Raw genomic sequence first — 16,266 nt, 5'->3', positions numbered from 1 at the left:
CTCTATTAATCATAAATGAATAACATTCAAGTTGACGAGTTCAACCGGAGAGTTGCACTTTTCAAGATGGCGGCGTCGACGGCGTGTCCTGATTTCCCCATAGTAACTGACGTCACTGACCTTTTGCACGTGGGGTGTCCTTGCATCATGGCGGCCGGTTTCAAGTAAGTGTTAGTAGTGCGTTTTGGTTGATCTAGGCATGAATAAATAGCGAGCACACACGTTTACTTTGCTTCGTATGGTCGCTTAATGTGATTTGAGTTGTTGGACATTAGTGTGAGCCGGATTGTGGCAATCTAATTAGAGAGAATAGTGAAGCAAACTAGACAACAAGCTAAATAACAAACAAGTGAGAGGCACAGTCCATGTACATATGCGGTTTCCTCCAGGTTGGTAGTAAGACTAGTTAGCCATAAACATTCACACACACATTTTGCCCCCAGTTTAACTTCAGTTCATGTAAAACGCTCAATATTGAAGTTATCTAAGCTTTGGAAACACATTAGTTGTTTATATTGAAGTGATTCTGGTGCTAATTAGGTCGTTATTGCTATGAGCAGTTCAGTATTTTGCTGTGATGACGTCACCAGGGGCCCTTGCAAGTACAGTTACGATGGCGTTTAATGCGAGAGGGAAATTTTCAACAAGCATAAGGGATAATTCTGCATTTATCTTAACTCATAATTCATGACCACAGACTATGAGAAAGCAAAGAAAACGCCCCCTCAACTAGGAATTCCCACACAGGATGGTTTCCCCAGTTAAAGCAGCACTTCTTAACCTGAAATTAGTTATACTATGTGTTTACGTCCTTGTTTGGGTGTGTGTGTGGAGGGGGGGGTGTAGACATGACCACCTTCTCTGAACAGTTGCCACAAAGTTGGAAAAGTGTAGAGAATGTATTTGTATGCTGTAGCATTACAGTGGTACTGTAGTACTTTCAGTGGAACTAAGAGGCTGAAACGTGTTTCAGTGTGACAAAATGCTCCTGTGCACAAAGCAAGTGCCATAAAGACAAGGTCTGCCAAGGTTAGTGTGGAAGAACTCGAGTGACCTGCACTGAGACCTGTGCGAAACATGAACTGAAACACCGAATATGCTCCAGGTTTCCTCACCTGACATCAGTGCCTGACCTCACTAAAGGATACCTTGTTTATGTGTGTAGGCAGAAGGATTTGTTAGCAATGAGCATTTTATTTCAGGTATGTCACTTATGTGCTCTCCCACTAAAATTGTGAGTGCTTGCATCTTTGTCTGCAAGACAGTTTTGAACTCGAGCACCATCAAGTCGTACTTTTATGTAACTTTAGTGGCTCCGGGCACGTAAACAAAAGTGCAAATTTTATTGGTCGGCCTTCAAAAAAACAACGAACCTGTTGATGTTAACATTTTTTTTATGCTTTTACGTCACATGTTTTATGCCTGGGTGTGAACACTCCCATTGACACCCATTGGGGTGTCCAACAGACCGTATTTCACGCTGCAACAATCGTCCCATTGTGAACAGGTCTTAATGCTCTTGTGGCTGAATGGACACAAATCCCCTCAGTGGACACCCTTCGAGAAAGAAGGACAATATAACAGCAAAAGGGGGTTTAAATCTGGAATGGGAGGTTCAAAAAGCACATCGTGGTCAAGTGTCCACAAACTTTTGCACATATAGTGTAACTGTAATATAGTGTAATTTTTCTATTTTTAATTTTTCCTCCTCAAAACAGCGGACTGTATGTTCTAGATTTAACAATCTAATACTTCTGTATGTGGACCGATCTAGAGCAAATACTTATATTCAGCATTCCTGTAAAGTTAACAAGTGCTACATTGCTTATTGCCAATGCTGTGTGCAGACGTGTTGATTTGATGTCATGTGCTGAACATGGAGTTGAGGAAACCATCCTGAGGTCCTGAGTAGGAATTCTGAGTTGAGGGGGTGTTTTTTTATTTTGATTTGTCCTGGTTGAAGGTCAGGAAATCTGAGTTATAATCCCTAGTCGAATGCAGCATAATTCCCAACAACCAGAGTGAAAATAGACTCACATGTTATTGAAAGATATTTAAACAACAAAATAAAAATCAACTCAGAATTTCATCAAAAAGTAAATCTTTTGCATAATTAAAGATCTTATTTATAAATATCGATATACAGGTTGTTTAGGATGTTTGTTTGTTATGTTTGTTTATTGTGCTTGGTTTTATTGTGCTTGGTTTTATTTTCCAGGACAGCAGAGCCACTGGAGTACCACAGAAGCTTTTTGGTAAGCCCCATAGCTCAGGCCTATCAGGGCATGTTTTGTACATTTGAATCATATAGCAGAAAGTGGCTAATTGTTTTTCAGTGTAGGCTCAAGTTCACTGGTGTATTGTATAAAATGATGATGATCTCTACACAGAAAGAAAACTGCCGGCCAGATGGAAGAGAGCTGGGAGAGTTCAGACCTACAACACTGAACACTGGTGAGCAGTAATGATGTGCTTTCTAAAGTTCAAATGGCTTAGATGGTAAATATTCTTCAGTGAAGCTCGAAGATTATCAGCAACCTTGTAAACTAAAACAAATTAAACAAGTCATATAGTGTTTTGAAAAAGTATTTGATTTCTTCTCCTTTTGTGTATGTCTCATACTAAATAGTTTTACATCTATAAACGCAATACACAATAAAACAAAGGCAACCTGAGTAAACACACAAGTTTTTATTGATTTTTTTTTTATTGAAGCAAAAAACAGTTATCCAACACCTATCACCAATATGAAAAACGAAATTGCCCCCTTAAAATTTAAATCTGTTTGTGCCACCTTTAGCAGCAACAACTGCAACCAAACGCTTCCGGTAACCAGAGATATTCTTTGGATCATCGTCTTGCTGCATAATCCAGTTGCGCTTGAGTTTCAGTTTACGGACTGAAGACCAGATATTCTCTAGGATTTTATGGTAGAGAGCAGAATTCATGTTTTCCTCAATTATTGCAAGTTGCCCAGACCCTGAAGCAGCAAAGCATCCACACACCAACACACATCCACCACCATGCTTGACTGTAGGTGTGATGTTCTTTTTGTGGAATTCTGTGGTTGGTTTACGCCAGATGTAACAGGACTCCTGCCTTCCAAACAGTTCCATTTTCGACTCATCAGTCCACAGAACATTCTCCCAAAAGGTTTAAGGATCATCAAGATGTGTTTTGGCAAAATTCAGATGAACCTGTAAGAGCAGGTTCTATCAGCAACCTCAGCAAGAGAGGCCTGTAGGTCCTTTGATGTTGTCCTTGGCTGTTTTGTAACTTCCTGGATGAGTAGTTGTTGTGTTCTTGGAGGAATTTTGGAAGGTCAGCCACTTCTGGGAATGTACACTACTGTGCAGAGTTTTTCCATTTGGAGATAATGGCTCTCATTGTGGTTCTTTGTAGTCCCAGAGCCTTTGAAATAGCTTTGTAACCCTTCCCAGACTGATGTACTTCAATCAGCTTCTTCCTCATCATTTCTGGAATGTCTTTAAATTTTGGCATAGTGTATTACTGGGTAAGACCTTTTAACCAACTTCATGCTGTTGAAAATAGTTCTGTTTAAAGGTACACTATGTACGTTTTGGCTCTCTTTTATAAATAAAATAAAACTGCATGCATTTTGAGGAAGAACACTGTGCTTGTTTTGTTTTTTTTTAACCAGTAAAGGTGTTGAAACTGAAACATTAGCATCCTCTGATGCTGAGAAGAAAAACAAGGTGTGTAAATGTCTGAGTTCCAGTTTACGTGAACATGATATGAGCAGAGCCTAAGGAAAGATAATGTGCTTTGCATGGCACTGTAGCAGCTAAACACATAGCTTAGTTGTGCTTCCACTTGGCTAGCAACACCAAACTAGCCTAGTTAGAAAAGTTTTAAATTTTATCGGTCTGGTAGTTCTACACACAGTGACAACACCTGAGACAAGCTTTATGATAAATCTGACTTTTTCTGATCATGTCATACATTGACAACTAAGTTACCTCAGCATCTATAAAACAAAACTTAGGCTACTAGCTGAGCTGGAAAAAATGCATGGAGAAGAATCTGGGCTCAGCCCTGGATGATTAACAGTCCAGCTAATGCCCCTAGTTTTGACTAATCGGAAACACTGATGTTTTAAAATTATTCACGTTACAAAAGTTGTTAACATAACGATTGCTTGTCTGATTAGGTCAGATGTGGTACAGATGGTGGCAGATGTGTTTTACTTGGAGTAGAACTGAATTCTTTCTCTTCTTTCTCATAAATAAAAAATAATTGAGATTGTTCTACTGCTCATAAAACATCCACTACTCAAGAGGCTCAAGAGATAAAACCAGTTTAGATGGAAAGGGTCAAAGCTGGCTAATTAGACAGCTGAAAACTTTACTTTAGCTACGCATTAGGTTTATAATTTGCACAGCCCTTGAAAATAAAATCCAGCACTGTGCAATAACAATAGATAATGCTTTACAATGGACTCTGAACGCTACATGACTATATATGGTTTCAATAACATATCTCACCTGTTGAGTAAGAAAAAAGCCATCTCTGGTTCTTGGTTCTTACAACCAGTGATCCCCTGGAGGTTTGCCATTTTGCATGGTCTCGCTTATTGTGACAACTAACCTACGCTACTCCCACACCTTACACGTGACAAAGTAGCCGTAGTTGCTTTTCTCTGTTTATGGATATGACGAGACACACACCACCGAATGACGTATGTACGTAATTTCCCGTGAAATCCGTCCCGATAGGTTTAAAAAATAAATACTTATTATATGCTTACCTTAGTCAATCAGAGTAAGACAAAAACACGGTTTGTAAGATGGATTTATGATGGACATACTCATTATATAAATTTTGTTTATTTTGAACAAAACAAGTTACATAGTGTACCTTTAAGTGTTGATTTGATTGAACAGGGTTTGCAGTAATCAGGTCTGGTTGTGTCTAGTCAACCTGAACCACATTATCAATGCAGTTTCACAGATTGGGGAATTAGTAACTATGGGGGCAAATACCTTTTCACACAGGCCCAGTTGGTATTGGATAACTTTTTTGCTTCAATAAATAACATTATAATTTAAAAGCTGTATTTTGTGTTTACTCAGGTTGCCTTTATTTTATCTTAGTTTCAGAAATTAAAACTAAATCTATTTCATATGAGATACAGAAGAAATCAGGATGGGGCAAATACTTTGTCACAGCACTGTACATTTTGTCTCACTCATTTGTTTTATTTTGAGGAATTGGTTTGGATTCTCTTTTTGTACTTGTTGGCATCTTTGTCTCAGTGTATCTGTGTTCTGATTGGCTGACAGAAGTTCTGAGGTGTGCAATTATTTTTTTTTTTTTAGTAAATGTACAGCGATAGTAGTTCCAGTCAGGTCTTGACCACATTACAGTTCCATATCAGTTCGCCAAGTTATTGTCCACCACAGCACACAGATCGTACAACAAACTTTCTCCCCCCTCTCTCTCTCTCTCTCTAATATCTGCATATCAGTGGCTCAAGCCTCCTTTAATAGCTCTAAAATGACATTTTGGAATTGGCAACAGATGCTTGAGATGGGATGAGCAAGAAATTAGTTCAACACACAGGAGAATTTTAAGGACAAAAATCTGACAAATGTCTTGAAATAGAACACCTGAAAAATGTCTTGAGGTGTGTTAACTGTGGTATAAGCGGAATAATTGAATCCAGTCCATTGAATTATTTAGGGGGGGAAAATGCACACCCGAGGTGGAGGCCACAACGCAAAGCAAAGTGGTTTTGTTTTTATTTTTTTTCCTCTCCCTTCCCTTATAATTCGGACTGGAGTCAATTATTGCTTATATAATAAACTGGTATTTATGAAACAGAACACACACAGAATATGAGCTAAAATAGAAAATGAAGATGATTCAAATAAAAACTGCTGTGCATTAAAGGTGCATTTCTGTTGGTGTCCGCTGTTCAGTATAAAATAGTTCAGTTTTCGTTCATTAGAAACAGAAATGTATCTGTCCATTATTGCTTTTCACTTTAAGTTTGAAATGGCAGCATCGTTGTCTGGTATAAGATCACATTATAGTGTATCCAGACAGATATAGTGTATCCAGACAGAGATAAGGGGTTCGCAAAAACATTTTTTGCAGTCAGTTACCACTTTAATGTAAACCAATCACACAGGCATACATTACCTATACATTATATTCAATAATAAATATAAAAACTTTATATATTTAAATTTTTAAAAATATTTTTTTTACAAATTTTGGCGTGATTTTTACCACTGACTGTTTCACAAATTTGTAAGCAGTGTCTCTTGTCTCTCAGGTTCAATAAGCACTGCAGATGGCTCAGCGTTGGTGAAGATTGGAAACACCACAGTCATCTGTGGCATAAAAGCAGTAAGCAGCGTTCTGTAGTTCAGAGACATCATCGTAATAGTCGAAAACTGTTATTGACTCCACATGTTTTTCCACACAGGAACTGGCCACGCCCACAGCTGATGCCCCTGATAAAGGATATATTGGTAACAGTGTGTGCATCATTATTACAGACACCTTTTTGGATTTTGTCTTGCTGAATAAAGTTTAAATTGGCTTTTCTTGTGCTACAGTTCCGAATGTGGATCTGCCTCCTCTGTGCTCATCCAGATTTCGTCCTGGTCCCCCTGGAGAACAGGCTCAGGTGGCCAGCCAGTTCATTGCAGACATCATCGACGAGTGAGCAGAACTCGCTTGCATTAGTAGAGCGGTTTGAGGTTTTGCATAAAGAAACTGAGTGTAACTTAGTGGTAGCTAAAATGAGCTAAACCTTAGCATTTGGCGGGGGGGGGGGTTCATAGTGAGAATGTGTGTGCCAGTCTTGGCTTTTGTCTCGGTACCATGGGGCATCATTTATAAAAGATGCATGTAAACATACTTTTGTTTATTAGAGGTTCCGAAGGAAGATTTACATAACCTACATGCACAGGGAAATTTTATTTTTATTTTTTAAATCCTTCCTGCCTATGGCCTGTTTATTCATGACAAATCTGTATGTGTATGTAACAAGTGCTTCAGCTAGACTGTAGGTCCTTGAGGCGTAGTCACATGGCAGAACACAATCATATGAGTAGCTGGGAGTGTGGAATGTAATTGAACACTGGGTGGAATTAATAGGGAAAAAAACCCAGCTCTCATGACACACACACTGTAATCATAACAACACTACCACTGAGTTCTAGCTTGTTCAGGCTAACAGATCAGTATTATTAATTAAGCAATCTCACACAAGCCAGAGTGCTGTTGTACTGAATATCAGCACGGCTGTGATTTGGCCACATTTTTCCTGCCTACAATTTTGATTTAAGATCAACTCTGATCGTACTTATATTTATTTTTATATATATATATATATATATATATATATATATATATATATATATATATATATATATATATATATATATATATATATATATATAAAAGAATGTTCTATAAACATTCTTTTGCATAATTATAATATATCTTTCTTTGCATGTTGAGTTCAGTGTGGCATTATCCCATTGGTATATACTTACATACGAGCCCCAAAACTGTTAGCACAATAATTGTTTGGATTATTTACAGTCAGGTTCAGAAGTACAGAATAGTGACGATTTTTGGACATTTGCTTCTGTACATCACCACACTGGATTTGAAATGATGAAAACAGGATGTGAGTGAAGTGTAGACTTTCAGCTTTTATTGGAGGGAATTAACAAAAATATTGCATGAACTGTTAAGGAAGTACAGAGTCCCATCATTTTCACAGGCTAAAAAGTAATTGGACAAACTAACAATTATAAATATAAGGAATATTTTTAATAAGTGGTTGCAAAGCCTTTGCAGTCAACAACTTCCTGAAATTTGGAACCAATGGACATCACGTGAGTTCTGTTTTTCCTCTCATGAGATGCTTTGCCAGTCCTTTAGTGCAGTTGCCTTCAATGCTGCTTGTTTGTAGGTCTTTCTGCCTTCAGTTTTGTTTTCAGTAAGTGAAATTGGGTTTCACTTACAACCCAATTGCTCAATTGGGTTGAGGTCAGGTGTCTGACTCGTCCATTTAAGAACATTTCATTACTTTGCCTCAAGAAGCTTTTAGGTTGCTTTCACTGTATATTTTTGGTCATTATCCATCTGTACTGCGTAGCACAGTTTTGCAGTATTTGACTGAATCTGAGCATAACTCTATGCACCCCAGAATTCACCCAGCTACTTCGATTAGCATTCACATCCATCAATAAACACCACTGACCCAGTTCCATTGGCAGCCGATACACCTACCTACTCCAGAGTGTTCTTGACTTGGCTAGATGTTGTGAAGGGGTTTTTCTTCAACAAGGAAATAATTCTGCAGTCATCCATCCACTTTAGTTGTTTTCCATGGTCTTCCAGGCCTTTTGGTGTTGTGGAGCTCGCCAGTGCATTCCTTCGTTTTAAGAATGTACTAAATGGTTGATTTGGCCGCTCCTAATGTTTCTGCTCTCTCAGGTCTGTTTTGTTTTTTCAGCCTAATGATGACCTCGTTCACTTGTATCGACACCTCTTTGGACCTCATGTTGAGAATCACAATCAATAGCTACCAAATGCAAATTTTATTTCCTTAATTTTCTTTAATTTTTCATAATATAACGAGGAAACAGGCCACACCTGTCCATGAAACTGCTTATCAAACAGCTGTCAAATTTCTTTTGAGCCTGTGATAATGGAGGGACTTTTTTTTTTTAAAAGCTGTAATTCCTAAACAGTTAATGCAATATTTTTGTTAAACCGCTTGAATTAAAGCTGAAAGTCTACACTTCAATCACACCTCGATTGCTTCATTTCAAATGCAGTTTGGTGGTGTACAGAGGCAAAATTATGAAAATTGTCACTGTCCACATACATATGGACCTGACTGTTTGCAATTTTTTAATTGGCATGGCCCAGTTTTCAAAGTTAAATGATCTAATTGAATGTTTGATAATTGCAGCTCTAACATTATAAAGAAAGAAGATTTGTGCATCGAGAAGTCAAAGGTAGGGGGGAAAAATCATACACTAAAATGTACTTCCTTTCCAAAAAAACCCAAACGTGGACTTAACCTTCAAAAACTGAAAGAAACATGTCTTTTACGTTTCAGTTGTGCTGGGTCCTGTACTGTGATATCATGTGTTTAGACTATGATGGAAATTTACTTGATGCCTGCATCATAACATTACTGGCAGCATTAAAGAATGGTAAGCAGTGGTTAAAAATTTATACCCCGTTTATTAAACTGTAAGGAAAGTGTGTAATTGTCTGGTGGTGGTGTTTTTGTTTTATTTTTTAATTTGGTTTCCAGCACAACTTCCTAAAGTCACAATTAACAAAGAGACAGATTTACCTGAGGTTGATGTGCAGCACAAGAGACATCTGCAGATTAACAAGCACCCGGTTGCCTCATCATTCGCAGTATTTGATGAGTAAGTCTACCATGCAGTCTTTAATGTATTAGCAAAATCAAAAGAATTGGCCTTGCAGTTCCAATACTTTTGGAGGGGACTTTTTTTTTTTTTAAACTGTTTCTGTAGTTTATTTCTTAGACTCTGGAAATGTACTTTCCTTCTACCACTTAATGTTATCATTTAGACATAAAGACCCTGTAAAATTTAGTACTATATACCAGGGTTTGCACAACTATAAATTTTTTACTAGATGATCTGTAACTCTGAAGTAGTTGACTTTTCCATAATTAGAGCAAAAGTGTTTCAGGGCATCACTACATTTAGGTTATTATATTGGTGAATTGCCTGCTGATAAACAACAGCAAAACCATCACTCTTCAATTAACAGCCTATAAAGACTGTAGGCCATACGCTATATAGTACAATTCCAGTTTCAATGCTTCTTTAGGCTATACTGTTAAGAATGAAAATGAATAAATGTGCAAAACTATAAATTTGTATATCACATACCACTAGTTTCAGAATTCCTTCAGGAACAGGCAGGAGTGGGATTAAAGACCAACCCCTTTACACATCATACAAGTGATCTGAAAGTGATAATGTACATTAAAGCTTAAAAAAATAATAACCGCTTGCCCGTGTTCTCTTTCACAATGTGCAGTTAATTGTGGAATTGGTATTTAGTCTGCTTTATTTATCATTTCTGTTCTCTACACCGCCCTGGCTCACAGCGGCACTTCAAAATCCATTTCAAATCCATTGTGATGGTGTAGAGGCAAAAGTACAAAAATTGTCACTGTCCAAATACTTGTGGACTTGACTGTAAGAGGGACCATGTTTACGTCCCCTAATCATAAAAGAAACTGCAGAACTGTTCTGTTTGGCATATATACTGTATAGTAAATGTCTGTATTCTCCATGCAGTGAAGTAATTATAGTGGACCCAACAACAGAAGAGGAAAGTCTGGCTACAGCATTAATAACCGCAGTCACAGATGAGAACGATCAGCTCTGTGCTTTCCATAAACCAGGTTCATTTTCTGCAGTATTATGCCATAGTAAACAATTTCTTCACCAATTTTTAAATAGAATTGGAAATATAGTACACCTTTTAAGTTTAGATAGTCTGTTTCATGATTTTTCTTTTCTTTCAGGGGGCAGTTCCTTATCAGCAGAGAAGCTGCAGGGCTGCATAAGTCGAGCTGTGACCCGAAATCGAGAGATCAACAAACTCATAGACAGAGTCACTGAGAGCATAAAGTCGACAAAATAATTGCAAGGAGCCAGGTTTCTTATTTAAAAGTTGTATTTTTTTCCACTGTCAATATATATTTTCTTTCTTTTTTTTTTTTATAACAATAAAACTGCTGACAAAGACCATTTACAAAACTTCTGCCTCAGTGTTCAGAAATGTCTTTCACACCCCTGATCCTGAATTTCCACCCATAAGAATATACATAAACTGCAGCGTCAGTACAACAAAATGCCATTTTAAAATGTGCTGTAGAAAGACTGAACACATAATTGCATGTTGGGAGAACAAGGCCAATCACTCAGTGGCCCAGCTCCATGTCCAGCTGCAGAAAAGTTTCTTTTGCAAAACTAATTGACCAGCAGGAGTTTTTCAGGCACAGCTCCATGATTCTCTTCACAACGGGCCAAAAGGCTCCCATAGAAAAGGATGATAACAAGGAGAGAAATTGGAGCATGCCAGGAAGAATTCTCATTTCATAGATTTCTTTTAAAAATGACCTTCAATAAATGTCCCAATCTCTAAAAAAATCCTTGTTCAAAAATTGGGTTGGATAAGTGGATGTGTTTACGTCCATAGCTACAAACTCAAGGGGTTTAAAAAAAAAACCTTATATCGGTTGTCACAGTCAGGGCAAGGAAGAGAGAGAGAAAAAAAAAGGCTGACCAAGCACAGTGTGTTCCTCGTGATGTGTGGGCGAGGTCAGTGGTCATGATTTGGGGAGGGGCTGGGGCATGCTGCGCTTCCTCTTACTTCTTGGTTGGTTGGCGGAATGTTGCCGTGGCAGCGCTGCCTGAGGCCCCGCCCCCGCTGCCATAGCCATTTGCTGCTGCATTTGGTGTTGCAAGAATTGCAACTGCACATAAAGAAAAAGAAAACATTGAGTTTGTGTTTATGACGTTACAGTCTCCTCTCACAGACCGTCATCGCTAATAAACTTTCAGAAAGCCTGGGATTCACAGTTGGATGGATGCACAACATGCAAAAAAAGGCTCATGTGCCTAGGAAATCGTCTGTAGTTTATTTCAATATTCATTTTAACTGTAAACCTTGATGTTTACCAACACTGAACGTTCACAGCCATGCCAGCTGGATGATCAAAAAGCTGAGCAGTCTGTACACGGCTACTGTGAGAGGAGACGTCAGTTAACATTGCTGCATTTACAGAAACACACAACCGAAATGACCGAATTAGCAAAAGCTGGATGAAGCAGAGGAAGAGCAGGGAGCAGAGGATGAAGGCTTGATGAGTGTGGATGCAGGCAGATAAAGGGAACAGAGGATGAGGAGGAACAGTTTAGCAGCACCAGTATATATCAACTGCTAAAACGTAGAAAACAGCACCAGACCTGCCAACCCTGAATGGAAAAAAAAAAAAAAGTTTTGTTTGTTTGTTTACGGGGGGTTGGGGGGGGCCGCGCAGTTGTTAGGTAGAGTTTAACTTTGGCCTCCATCTACATTAGCAATGTTATTCACGAAGTGCAGGCTTAAATTAGAGATGCACCGATGTATCTGCCGATAAAGGTAATTTTTCACCCCATCGGCCAATAGTTTAAAAACATCAGATGATCAGGGCCGATTACATCCTGTCAATCAAAAGACTGCGGGAAAACACACTGTGTTTCATGCTGTGTTTAAAGATGGTGTCTCTTGTGTGGAATGATGACAAAACTGCAGTATGTAATCTCTGCACTGCTAAAATTTTACACCGGAAGTGAACAGCAGTGAAACGAGAGTTTCCACATCGAGTCAATTTTTTTTTCCCCCGCGCTGCTCGAGCTGAATTAAAGGGCCAGTACACTGTTGAAAGATTTAAATGAAGATGAGTTGAAAAAGTATATATATTGCACAGAAAAATACACTTGTACAGTAGTATATTTCATATCCAGTTAATGTTAATATATAAAAAAAGGTTATATATTACCAGTTTGATGTCAGTGAAGTGGAAATGCTTTTGTTTGTGGTGAGTGAATGTGCGACTACCAGGAGGTTTTGGGGTTTTTTTAGAATTCAGTCAATTAAGTCAATTAATATGAATTAATAACATTCAATAAGTTAAAAAATCTTACTTTAATCTTCAGAATTTAGTTCATGTGTTAATGTTAATTTGAGTAATGTGTTTTCTGTTTATGAGACCAGTTACTGTGAAACAACTTGTTGAAATGGAGAGAATAAAGTTTTTACTTGCATTTCCTTGAAAATTGTGGAATTAATTATTATTAATTTAAAAGAAGGTATAAAAGGCAGAACTATCGGTATCAGCCAATATCACTCTGAATAACTAGTTATTGGTATCGGCTGAGAAATTCAGTATCGGTGTGTCTCTAATTTAAATCGATAGTTAGTTATTTGGTTAGATAATACCAAGTCACAACACAGTATTCAATTTTGGAAAATATCGCATTACAAAAAAAAAACAAAAAAAAACCGTTTTTTTATTGATTAATTAATAACTTTTTTTGTTTGTTTCCTATTTCCTAAAACTAGTTATACTTCTTACTTAACAGACAATCACAACATATGACAATTATGATTCTATAATAACACACTTTCCGTATTTCAGTCACTCGTGGAGGGGGGGATGAATTGCAGGTCTGTGACATAAGTGATAACAGGAACTAACCCTCTAGGATGTTTCACAACATTAACTCTAACTATAAACCAGTGAAAGGTGTCATTCATTAATAAATTGAAACATTGTAATCGTTGCAAATCGCTGTGGAAAAGGGAACAAAACAAAAAGACCATGTGGTTATATGAAAATAATGCACTTACTCAGCCAAGCTAACGTTAAGACAAGAATCAATTTAGTAAAGCAGTGTTAATTATATACACTTGTCTGTTGTTAGCTAAATCAAAAGATACACTGAGATTTTATTTCAAGGTAAACGAACCGAACACGTGTCCATTTACCTTGAGAGAAAAGCGAAGCTGGCCAGTGCGGATACAAGCGTGAAACTGGAGGGAAGCCAACCAACTCAAAAGCTGGTCCAAACTAAGCTACACAGAAAAACTGCTCAGCGCTGATCAAATACCTGCACGATCCATTAAAAAGTGCGGTGCAGACCAACCGACATGTGCGACCCCCTGGGTAGCATGGGGCAGGCGGGTTTTAACAATGCTGTGTTAACCAGTTTGACCTTGTGAGCCACGAGAGCTGCACAACCCACTGAGCAGCGCAGCTCTCAGTTTAAACTGCGAGAGACTAAACAGATAATCATTTGATTACTTACAGCCATGCACATAGGCCTACAGTTACATGTTCCTGCTCTTTGAAGATAAATGGTCTGAACATGAACACGCTGAGCTTTCTTCTGTTTGTAAAACATTTTCTGCTGTGTGTCCATTATCGTTTCTTTCAAGGGCATCATCAATTCCATTAAGAATTTCAGGACGATTTCAAATACTTTCAACTATTCTCCTAGCCCTGTTTGCGATCTGTTATAGTAACGGATGGAAGCAGTAGCCTCACTGGGGTGCAGGTCGTATGGCTCGTGCTGGGAGGTTCAGACAGCACAGTTAAAACCAGCGCTCAGCGCTGTCCAGTGAATCACGCATGTCAATTGCTCCATGCTGACCTTTTTTAAATTTAAAAGTACTTATATGTACGCAATGCACGCATCCAGAGCAAGCGATCTTCTGCGACACCCAGATGTACAACACGGAGATGTTGGTCCCGTCCGAATCGGTACACGGAATCACAGACATTGGGTGAAAAGAACTGTAACTCAAACTACGATTAGGAAACTAGTCCTGTCTGAATAGTGCTTTAGTAAGAAAATCCCGTGGCACAGTGTATCTACTAAAACAGAAAACCAAGGGGGTAACTATGGAGATGTTAGAGGCGTCTTTGTGAAATCACAGTAGCAGATGCTGCAAGCTGTCTAGCGTAAGGCATTCTAAACAGTGAATACATAGACATCTTACATACAAGACTCACACCCTTTCTTGGGTAAAACTGCAGATTGTGGTTGATGGCCAAAAAAAATAATTATAGAGGGCCTGTCAACAGAGGGGGAGAAATTTGGTTCGGTTTTGGTTCTGTCAAAAAACCTGTAAGTTAACTATTGTTACTCGTTTATTATTTGTATCTTCCAATAAAATGTCAAATAAGCACCAGTGTAGAGCCAGGCTTGAAAGTCTTAAAGTGGACAGTCTGATATTAAGATGTCTATGGATGGATAATGTCAAAGTTGCTGCATTACTTGGATCTGTGGCTGGTGCTGCTGCTGGAGCCTCGGGGACGGCAGGCTGGACCCAGAGCCCTCCAGACCACAACCCAGCTGGGACAGAACTACCATGCCAGGAAGAGGAGGAGGACAGGAAAAAGGTAGAGGAAAAAGTGGAGATAAAGGGGGAGGAATGAAGGACAGAGAAGGAAGGAAACAATAGAAAACAAAAGGTAGAATGTAGCAGAGAAAAAAGGGGGAACTGGCATCCTCCTCATGTAGATTAAACATTGGACCGAAAAAAAAAAATCAAGCTAAGAAATAACTGCATTCGTTCGTTCCTGATGGATCAGTGGAATATGATACAAATTATCAGCAAACTATTAGTTCACCTACTTTTTGTGTTAGTGCCTGTTAGAAAGATCTTTCAATGTAAATATATGTCAGTTACAGAGAAATGAAAAACTAGATGTGGATGTGGATTGACGTGATTTTTGTGTGTATACACACCTGTCTGGGAAGGCATGAATCCCCCCACCCCGGTGAGGTTGATGACAGCGGTCTGTTGTGCTGCAAGGCCCTGCTCAGCAGTCAGTCCCTGTTCAGTCTGTTTAAAGAATATTTTGCAGTACATACATTATTTTATACACTTGTTTATTAAAGGCCCCATTTTTGTGATGTGGCACAAATATTTCTATATTTTCGTAGCCATCTGCACAGGTGGAAACTTTTTAAGCTGAAATTCTAATCTACTGTCTCTGTTCTCTGACTGTCTATATCGTCTCAAAGGTCTTCAGGTTATAGCAAAAACCAAAGAATTGGCCTTGCTGTTCCAATAATTTTGAAGGGGGCTATACATTATGGCCAACAGTTTGTGGACACCTGACCATCACACCTATATGTGCTTTTTGAACATCCCAATCCTGATTAAGTGTCTGACCCCCAAACTGCTGTTATGATAACCTCCACTCTTCAGGAAAGGCTTTCCACTTGATTCTGGAGTGTGGTTGTGTGTCCATTCAGCCACATGAGCATTAGTGAGGTCAGCCACTGATGTCGGGTGAGGAGACCCTGGGACGCAGTCAGCATTCCAATTTATCCCAAAGGTGGGAGTGAGGTCAGGGCTCTGTGCAGGACACTCAAATTCTTCAACTCCAACAAACCTTGTCTTCATGGACATTGTCATGCAGGAACAAGTTTGGGCTCGAACCCTTTAATTCCAGTGAAGGGAAAAATCGGGATTCTACAGCATACAAACCCATTCTAGACAACTGTGTGTTTCCAACTGTGGCGACAATTTGGGGAAGGCCCACATGTGTGTGTAATTGTCATGTGGCCACATAATTTTGGCCATATAGTGTAGCAATGAATTAAGCACAAGAAGTCTCGTATTTACTGAGTTTTGTTGGTCAAATCTGTTGATTAA

At 38.7% G+C, this 16,266-nt stretch overlaps 2 protein-coding genes across 5 annotated transcripts in view; one reads left to right on the top strand and one right to left on the bottom strand.

Annotated features, from left to right (window-relative positions):
• The first annotated feature begins 125 nt into the window (after positions 1-125).
• Positions 126-10,806, top strand: exosc8 (exosome component 8). Its single transcript, NM_001200766.1, is given in 11 exon segments — positions 126-164; positions 2,219-2,255; positions 2,391-2,454; positions 6,302-6,375; positions 6,455-6,500; positions 6,588-6,693; positions 8,966-9,011; positions 9,116-9,212; positions 9,317-9,437; positions 10,344-10,450; positions 10,574-10,806. Coding segments are annotated over 11 exon segments (834 nt in total). The 5' UTR covers positions 126-147; the 3' UTR covers positions 10,693-10,806.
• supt20 (SPT20 homolog, SAGA complex component) overlaps positions 10,708-16,266 on the bottom strand; it is a 25,581-nt gene continuing 20,022 nt past the window's right edge. For 3 of the 4 annotated variants that reach the window (XM_017488498.2, XM_053686819.1, XM_053686820.1), the window contains 3 exons: positions 15,351-15,447; positions 14,877-14,965; positions 10,708-11,527 (listed from right to left, as the gene is read on the bottom strand). In XM_017488498.2, coding sequence (XP_017343987.1) covers positions 11,381-11,527; positions 14,877-14,965; positions 15,351-15,447 — 333 coding nt within the window. In that variant the 3' untranslated portion in view covers positions 10,708-11,380. The remainder of the gene's footprint in view (positions 11,528-14,876; positions 14,966-15,350; positions 15,448-16,266) is intronic. The other variant, XM_017488499.2, reaches the window with a different exon arrangement.

Source organism: Ictalurus punctatus, chromosome 16 (assembly GCF_001660625.3).
Source record: "Ictalurus punctatus breed USDA103 chromosome 16, Coco_2.0, whole genome shotgun sequence".
NCBI classification, from domain to species: domain Eukaryota; kingdom Metazoa; phylum Chordata; class Actinopteri; order Siluriformes; family Ictaluridae; genus Ictalurus; species Ictalurus punctatus.
This window is presented reverse-complemented; position numbering and strand designations above follow the sequence as displayed.